The 9721-nt window shown below is 32.0% G+C and overlaps 1 protein-coding gene across 4 annotated transcripts in view; it reads left to right on the top strand.

Moving 5' to 3' along the window:
- The window catches only part of LOC106880693 (uncharacterized), a 559449-nt gene that overhangs the window by 427789 nt on the left and 121939 nt on the right, over positions 1-9721 (top strand). For all 4 annotated transcript variants that reach the window (XM_052966171.1, XM_052966172.1, XM_052966174.1 and 1 more), the window contains one exon: positions 9146-9299. In XM_052966171.1, coding sequence (XP_052822131.1) covers positions 9146-9299 — 154 coding nt within the window. The remainder of the gene's footprint in view (positions 1-9145; positions 9300-9721) is intronic.

Below are 9721 nucleotides of genomic sequence, written 5' to 3' on the forward strand. Positions count from 1 at the left end.
AAAAATCATATTTGAGTTGTTTGATTTTCAGAATTGCAAAAATGCTGAAGTGTAATATATATTAGCATTTCCATATTCAGATTTTCTGTATTTTGTTTTAAATAAAATGAACAACATGGAGAAATAAAATCTGGCTTTTGACAGCAATATATTCAGAATTCATAATATATAACAAAAATTTAGAATATTTTTGGTTTGCTTTTAAGTTTTTACTTTATTTTAAACTGGCATATTTCAATTCATAAAATTTGGGTTATATTTTAATCAAGCTACACTCTGATGTTTCTAATATTCCCTACTTAGAAATTGAACTTACAAACTTTATTTAGGTACCACTTCTTACAGGTGTTTCTCAGTCTTCCTTCCTTTGCAATTCATTTTTACCAAATAAATATTCTTGTGAAAGTTTTTCAGTGTTATAGAATTTGAGTGGTAATAAAAAGATATAGCCCTCACCTCCTAGCCCTCTGTTCGTTACAACAATGAGTGTTCTAGTTGATATAATCAACAGAAGAGCCTCCTTGTGAAATTAACATGTTAGTGGCTGAGCAGTCTGAAGACAATGTAGCTCTCACGGAGATTCAGCATGACACGGAGAGTGACATGGCTGGCCCTTTCAATTAAGGTACACCTCATTTCTACCAATAGTGCCCAACTGACCCTACTATACTGTATAGTCAAATAAATCATAAACAAGCAATGCACATGTGTGAAAGTAATAGTCTAAAATGGTAATAATTTACCCATTGCATCCTGTATGTATATATATATATATATATATATAATGTGTGTGTGTGTAGTATATAGATAGATAGATTGATAGATAGATAGATAGATAGATAGGTAGGTAGGTAGGTAGGTAGGTAGGTAGGTAGGTAGGTAGGCAGGCAGGCAGATAGTAGACAGATAGTGTCAGTAAGGATCAATGTGCCTGTTTGTTTTTGCACATTACATCAAAATATGGCATAATGTTAGTCAGTGATATTCTTAAAGGAATTCCGTTACTGTATTAGTTGAGTGATATATCTCTTACCATTAAACATAAAATGCAAATTTACATAAATATGTAAAAGAAAATGGAAGAAAGCTCCCATTACTAATCCTGATATTGGAAATTCTGATTTCGCATTCAACTGAGAAGCATTCAAATTCTTTACTTTAAAAAAATTTTAAGTTTGAAACAAGAGTTTTATTATAGCTCAGCAAACTTTTCTTCAACCTTTAAAGAACAATATTTCACTTGTTCCATTGCTGCAATGTATGGATTCAGATCAAATCTAATTTACTATTGTCTATGTCTAGTAGAAAATATTTGCAGAACTGTTTTGTTTCTTCTCAGATACAGCAAATGTTTGACTTTAAAAGTTAAATTACTTTCACAGATAAACTCATCAGTACATGAATACTCCACATGTATCATTTGCATTGTATGTAGGTTCAGTTTGTTCATTAACACTTCACTTTTATCTTTCATTGTAAAAATGATTGTGTTCACACCTTTCAGAGACGTGCTCATTAAACTTCTCAAATATGTCTGACAAATAACAATTTTCACAGCCAATTCTAATCATGAAGGAATTCTGCAAAATTTGAGGGTAATTTGGTTTTTTTTTTTTTTTCGTGGAGATTACTTTTTATTGTTATTTTCAGTCAATTAGATGTCTCAAAGTTTATCCCTTTAACACTTCTGAATTCAGGAAAAATGTAATGAACTCATATCTCATATTCTGGCTTAGTTTTACTGTAAAACAGCTATTCAGTGAAGGAATTTTAAGGAAATTAATAATTAATTGCTTCTTATATTACTTTATATTACCACATTTAGATCTGAAGAACTTTTTAAACCTCTAATGCCATTTAATGAATCATACAAGGAAATGTTATCAATGCATTGTATGCAAATTTAACTTTAAGATCCTAATATTTTTTCTTGTTGTACTCTCAGTACATACATCAACTCAGTTATTTTATTCTACATCTACTTCCTTTAAAAAACAGTCTCCTTTGATAAAACCTCTCCTGTTGTCTTTTCATCAAATGATCAATAAAACAGTTAATCCTTATGTACCCTGTTTATACATGAATATCTGAATATTTTACAAATATCAAAAGTTGAGCTGCACTCGTAATGTTGGTCAATTCATCCAACTTAATCACCTTAGTTCTTTTAATTCTTTCAATGAATTGCAGAAATTGTTTATTCCTTACTTCTGTAATTCTTTTACACTACATACATTGCTAGTGGAATTTTCCTTATTTCTCTTCAGTCTTTCCATGAGCAATTTCTATGATTCCATCTGCCATTAATAACCCAAGTTATTTTGTTAATTTCCTACCTTATAAAAATGAATGTTTCTCTTAAATATTTTGCATAAACCAATGTATTATTTTACAAAAATACCTGTTTCAGTAATCTTTAAAACAAAGAATACTGAAAGACATATCTGTATTGGAAATGTGTAGCAAGAAGATATCTTTCTGATTTTGCTGCTTCATATTTTCAGTCACTAAATATTCATTACAAATTAAGTAGACTGGATAGTGTTCTTTATAGCTAGGCACAGAAGTAAATCCCTTTTGCAAAACAGATTCATTGCACTTCTTTTTTATATATGGGATTCTTCTACCCCTATAATTTCACTTGCTTTTCAATTCCTGTTACTGATTCCAGAACCTGCAAGAACTACTCTGCTAATTCATCTTTATTTTCTCTCATATTCTTGTGACAGATTTAATGATTTATTCTTGGACTAGTATTTTCAATTTTACATAATAAAAAGTTAATTAATATTCCGTCCATCCATTCCATTCATTTTCTCCTCCAATTATTCCTGGGATAGTCTTTGGGGTAGAGCCCTCAGGCACCTCCTCCATAGGATCCAATCAGAAGCAACCGTCAGTACACTTCCTAATAACATTCTGAAAATAAAATTTAAAACAATATCCAGCATATATTATTCAAGATGCATTTCTATTAATGAATATTTAAATTCTATAATAATTCAAAATTAAGACATTTAAAATTTTGTTTAAATATTTATTGAATTAATTTTTATGTGATATAAAGTTATCCTAGAAAATTGAGAAATTTTGTCATTATTTGTTGATATTATATGTAAAGTACATACTTATCACAATTAGATTATCTCAACAAGCCTCTACTTAATAATACAACTCACTATCTGCATTTAATATATTTCTAGACCAATAACTATATGATTTTTACTCTGTTCACAAAACACTTCTTTTTCCTAAGACAACAGACACAATGTCAAATATGTTGAAACCATTATAAAATCAAGAGTTCATTTCATCCAACATATAAAAACATTCTCTTTTACTCTTTTACTTGTTTCAGTCTTTTGACTGTGGCCATGCTGGAGCACCGCCTTTAGTCGAGCAAATCGACCCCAGGACTTATTCTTTGGAAGCCTAGTACTTATTCTATCGGTCTCTTTTGCCGAACCGCTAAGTTACGGGGACATAAACACACCAGCATCAGTTGTCAAGCGATGTTGGGGTGACAAACACAGACACACAATCATATACACACATACATATATATATACATATATATGACAGGCTTCTTTCAGTTTCCGTCTACCAAATCCACTCACAAGGCTTTCGTTGGCCCGAGGCTATAGTAGAAGACACTTGCCCAAGATGCCACGCAGTGGGACTGAACCCGGGACCATGTGGTTGCTAAGCAAGCTACTTACCACACAGCCACTCCTACGCCTATTGATAACAAAATATAGAAACATCTTGTTTGCAGATGCTCATTTGCATCAACATCAAATATTTCTATATGGCAATCATTAAATCCTTACTGCTCTGAAAATAAGATGTGAGAATGAAACAAGAACTAAACGAGAACTGAAACTCAGGTAGTCCATCTCGCTGTTGTTTTGTTCTCATTCAGATTAAATTCCATCCTTGCATTTTAAATCTTGTAGACTAATTTTCTTGCATGTGTATTTTAAGTTTATTGTTTTATGTATAAACAAAATACTCTAATAACCAAACTGAACAAATTTCTCCATGAAAGTTTTCTTACATGTTCCTCGTGGTGGATCTTGACCTATAGTTTAAGAACAACTGTCTTTAAGAAAAAGAAATATTCAACTTTGATTTAATCATACAGAATTTTTTACCTTTCAATTAAAAAAAAAATTATTCTTTATTTTTAATATTCTTTCAATTAGCAATGAATTTTCCTGAAGAGTAGTGTTTCCCATAAATGTCAAGTCAAATGCACTATAATCATCATTCTTGTCGTTTACATTTTTCATGCTAGTATGGGTTGAATGGGTCATCAACCCCTGGACATCACTACCTCAAGTCCTAGGACTCATAGGGGCAATCACCTGGTTTCCATGATATAAAAGTGACTGAGATCACAACATTGCCTCTGAACATGATGCCACTCTGTCACTCATTTACTGCTGAATGAATTGGAGTAATGTGAAATGAAGTGTATTTCTCAAAAACACCATGCACCACTCAGTCTGGAAATCATGAATAGAACAACCTACACACATCCTGGTTCATGTCAGGTTTTCATCCAGAATTGCTGATCCTGTAGATATACCATTTGTCCACACTTCTCCTGTATGTCCCATTTTTTGGTATGTGCTGGATACCCTTCCAAACACTGAATGCATTACAAACTGTACTGAGTTCATTTTATCATGTGATTAACATTAAAGAAGTTGTTGAGTTCTGTCCTTGACAAAACTAAATAGCCTTCTTTATGTCATATTGCTTCCATTCAAAAACTAGTCACTTTATAGAGTGCAACAGGGATATTTTATCATGGCATCAAAACTAGGAAGGTTGCAATTGTCCTTAACAAGACTAAGAAGTTCTCTATTCTATGAAGTCACTGTTCATTTCAAGAAAGATATGACAAAACATGCGGAAAGAAAGTGAGGGATGACCAAGAGTGTGAATAGGTACTATGAGGAAACAGAGTGATGGAATGGTAGAGGGGTAAAGGAGAACAGAGAGTCGTAACTATATGGTGATGGTTGTTGGTAGTTGATAGGAAATTGAATAGAAAATCAGTCTGAGAAGCTTGAAGGGATAGCAGTACATATGTATCGTGGAGAGCAACAGAGGTGGGTTATGGTAAGAGTGGCAGGGGAAGGGAATAATGTAAGAAAGGCTGAGTTAGCTTCACATTCATTTGTGTTAGAATGGTAAATAGAAATCATCTTGAACTGCATAATGGGATTACAATATAAATCTGTTACAATAAGAGTCACATGAAGGATAGAATGATGTTTAGTCACGGAGGGTGATTTAAAAATGTACTGGGTAGGGACAGTTTCAGTGCCAGCCCTCATTCCATAGGCATCATGATGGAAGTAAAGAGAGACAAAGTGATTGTAATGATGAAGGGTAAAAATTAATTGTAATAATTAATGAGTTAGCCAAGAGAAATCAAAATCGAACCAAATTCAACGACTGGCACCCATGCCAACCTCTCCTTCATTGGACATTAAACTCTGCTTGTGAAGACCTGTTGAGGCAAGTGAAATCGAAATCGTATTTGAACCATATTCTATGCCTGGCACCTGTGCCAGTGGAGCACTAACAGCACTGTCTGAGCGTGATCATTGCCAGAGCAGCTGTCTGGCTTCTGTGCCAGTGGCACGTAAATAGCACCATTTGAGCATGATCATTACCAGCGTCACCTTACTGGCACTTGGTGCAGCCGTCTGGTTCACCAGTCCTCATTCAAATCGTCCTACCCATGCTAGCATGAAAAGCAGACGTTAAACGATGATGATGATGATGATGATAAGAGGATTGGGTGCAAACACCTAACATACAACTCTTTATATATGTAGTAGAAGATAAAGAGTGGTAATGATTGTTTTGTTGTGTTTACAATGGTTGCCCTACCAGTGCACACCCACCTGTGTAGGCATAGCAAAATAGTCATCATGTCACTATCATGGTTCTCTTCTTGAAATTCAGCTTCTTGAGGTTAGTCTTCACTTCATTCCAAGTCTTCCTAGGCTTCTCTCTCACACAGGTTCTATCTACTTCAAGCCCCCAGCATACCATGAATAAAATTGTCAATGTTTTATAGAATATACTCCATTAAAACATTGAAATATAAAGAATTACTACAATTCTTGAAAACTCTTTTTACTAACATTTTTCCATGCTTTTCCTGCCTAGAAGAAAAATTTTCAAAATTATTGCTATTCTCTTTACTTAAATGTCAAAAATTCAGAAAGTTTTGTCATGTACCAAATCACATTACATCAACTCTTTAAGAAAATTCTTGTAGTACTTAGATAACACTGGAGGTAGTGTGCAACTGTTGTATTTGTTTTAAGTTGATGTTGTGATGTTGTGAACTAGAATAGGCCTGCTAATTTCTGATTGAAAATGAGTTTCAATTATTGGACATATAGTTATGAGTTTGCTTAATCTTCATTGTCTTGTCAGTAATTCTTGACTGTGCTAGTGCTAAGGTTCTTTGTAGTCAGAGATAGCTTAACCCATTACCTCCCATAATTCTATTAACTGGAATTTTTTTATGAAACTTTGATTTCTAGCATAAAACAGCCTTAGAAACACGCTGGAATGATCAAAATAACATTTTAAATAGAAATAAGCGAGATATTGGGTGAAAAATTAGCAAACCTCATTTGAATATCAGAGAAATATACCTAGTAGATATAGCAAAAAGGTTAGATATGTGTAAATATTGACAGATAATTATGAAATTTGTAATTTTTAAGTGATCTCATGTGAGATCACTGGTAGGTAATGGGTTAAGCACGTGTTTATGTTGTTGGGTTTGTGAAGTTGGAAGGAATTTCTTGGTCTTTCATTTGTGAGCTATAGAAGGAAGTGTACAAATGATCTGTGTGTTATTAACAATTCTACCTCTTAAAAGATTTTTGGGTTTATTCTTTTAATTTTGTAGTGAATAAATGAGTTTTGTAGTTACATGGTACCATGTTATGTAAGTTGGAGTATTGCTACAACTCCAGTTGGACTGTTGCTGCTAACAATACCCCTAATGTAGTTTCAGAATGTGAGAGGTAAATTTTAGACTAGAAATAAACTTTTGTAACTTTAAAGATAGAATTTAATTAACAGTTCTTCAAAGACCAAATACATCCTCCTCATTGTTAAACATTGCCAATTCTTATTGTTGAAGTTCCTATATCTTGTTTTTATATTTTTATAATTGTATTACAACTCTATCACTAAAATAGAATTCATTATATATGTAATTTTCCATTTAACTAAACCCCATTTAACAACTGATTTTACAACGTTGAGTTTTAAGAATGTTCACTGTTGCTTTGAATCGAAAATTATTACTTGTTTTAGAAATGCATTCTCCATAAGGGAAAATAATTACAAAAATAATGTTGCTGTAAACTTAAATTCATAAATGAATTTAACTCGAACAATATTGGTTATTTCTTGGAGAACAAAGGAAGGAAAATGCTCTAATAACACAATTCATATTATTCTTCAAAATTACTAGTGGTGAAAAATTTTCTTGCTGAACTAGTCACAGTGTTTGCTACTTAATGGAGTCAGAATAATGTAATCTTCATTGCTATTCACAAATATTGCTAATAGATTGTGTAGTTAAGTGTACAGTATTGTTTACAGAAGAATAAAAGACTCAAACAAGATGAATAGATTAATTAAAAGCAGTGTAAATACCAAAACAGCTCTAATATTTCATCAATCAATTTTTAATAATATTTTCCTAACTTTTTGAATATTGCATAAATGAAACGAAAAGTTGGTGGGTATGTAACTAAGACATAATTTTGCTATAAGAAAGCAGCACAGCATTTATTTAAAAGAACCACAGGATCAAGGAACGAGAAAATCAAAGATATATATATATATATATATAAGGTCATTTTATATGTCTGTCAAGACTAGTTCATGAGAAACAACATGAACATTAATATAAAGTGTGTCAGATATTACCTGCAAGTAGCCATACAGTTCAATGATTTAGAAACTTTAAAATTGGAAAACAACATGGATTATGAATGCATTTTATGTAATTATTAGTTGAAAATGAAATAGTTAAAACCTGCAAAAAAGAAAACAATAAATTAAGAGCATATTGAATTTTAAGTAAATCTTAGATGGAGTAAAATACCTTAAAAATAAAACTGACATTCATTCTGTTATTAATGGGATGTCTGATTTTATACCACAGACTCTCCCAAAATAGATTTTTAACGTTTAACAATGTAAATGCCAAGAAAGGCATTATGAATATTGTGTATGTAGAGCATTGTATCTTATTCAGATTGGTTGCTTAAGTGCTTTTCTTTGTATTTATATAAGTTAGTGCATTATTTAGAAAACAAGCTAGCCCATTGATTCAATGTGAAGATCCCAGTTAATAACAGTACATGCAGTGTAGGATCTGATGCATTAACTCTTGGCAGATTTACAGATTTTTGATGCATCTTCGCATGCTAAATTTAAGCAACAGCTCTGGTGTACAATTTCCTTCTGAGGTCCATTGAACTGAAAATTCTTAATAAGATTAGGCTGAGAGAAAAGAATTAAAAAAAAAAAGATAAAGAAAAACAGCTAGAGCTTAACTGTTAACATTTCACATGGTCTTCAGATATTATTCATTAAGTGAGACTGTGATTTTAAAAATATTTCAAAATGGCTGAAAGGATCATTTGAAGATTGGCATCTTTTGTGTGTTTAATGTTGGAATTTTTGTTTTGTTTGTTTCTTTTTTTTTTAATAATAACTCAATACCATGACTTCGATATTGCGAAGAAGCAACAGGAAGTAAATAAATCACTTTGACATTTGTATTTGTAACATTTGGATGAATAAATAAATAAATAAATTTACAACAAGTAACCCACTTATTGATACGGAGCTAATAGATTCAGTATTTTCTCTGATCAAATGCCATTATGACATGTCCTACCAAAAATAGTCTTCTAAAGCTATTCTTCAAAATGGAAATAATAAATATCACTTCCAGAAGTTTCCTTTTTGAATGTTCTTAACTCTACAAAGACATCATAAACAAAACTGTTAAATACAACCTACGTTTGTAAAGCTTCCATTTTATATTGTGCATAATGTAACCAAATATGTTTTATTATAGGTCCTGGTTGTACTGATGAAGCTGAACCAATTGCAGCCATTAGCAAACACTTTAATATGATAATCGTCAGCTACAGTGCTGGTGCTGCTTCTTTAAACAACAAGCAGAAGTACCCATATTTTTTTCGAACAGTACCCCACATCAATTATTATAGGTGAGTAGACAGACTGACTTTATAAGCTTTTTGTTTTTCATTCTAATTATCACTACTATTATTATTATTATTATTATTATTATTATTCAGTAGTTTTATTTTTATAACGTACTTTCACTTCACTACCGAGCGCAGCTCTGTGCGCCTTGGGTATGTGCTGTGGTTTGCTGTGGTGCTCTTATGTTTACTGTATTGAAAGTGTTTTGCGTAGAATGTGTGCAGTACCCAGTAGTGCAATTTTCTGTATGTTATATATATTTGTAAGTCCTGGTGTTTTTGTTATGTATTTGTCTGAATATTTTTTTTATTATACCTAAGGCACCTACTATGATAGGAATTGTTTCTGTTTTTAGATTCCACATTCGAGTTATCTCTATTTCCAGGTCTTTGTATTTTGAAAGTTTTTCCATTTCTTTTAGAGA

Source organism: Octopus bimaculoides, chromosome 3, assembly GCF_001194135.2.
Source record: "Octopus bimaculoides isolate UCB-OBI-ISO-001 chromosome 3, ASM119413v2, whole genome shotgun sequence".
Lineage (NCBI taxonomy): Eukaryota > Metazoa > Mollusca > Cephalopoda > Octopoda > Octopodidae > Octopus > Octopus bimaculoides.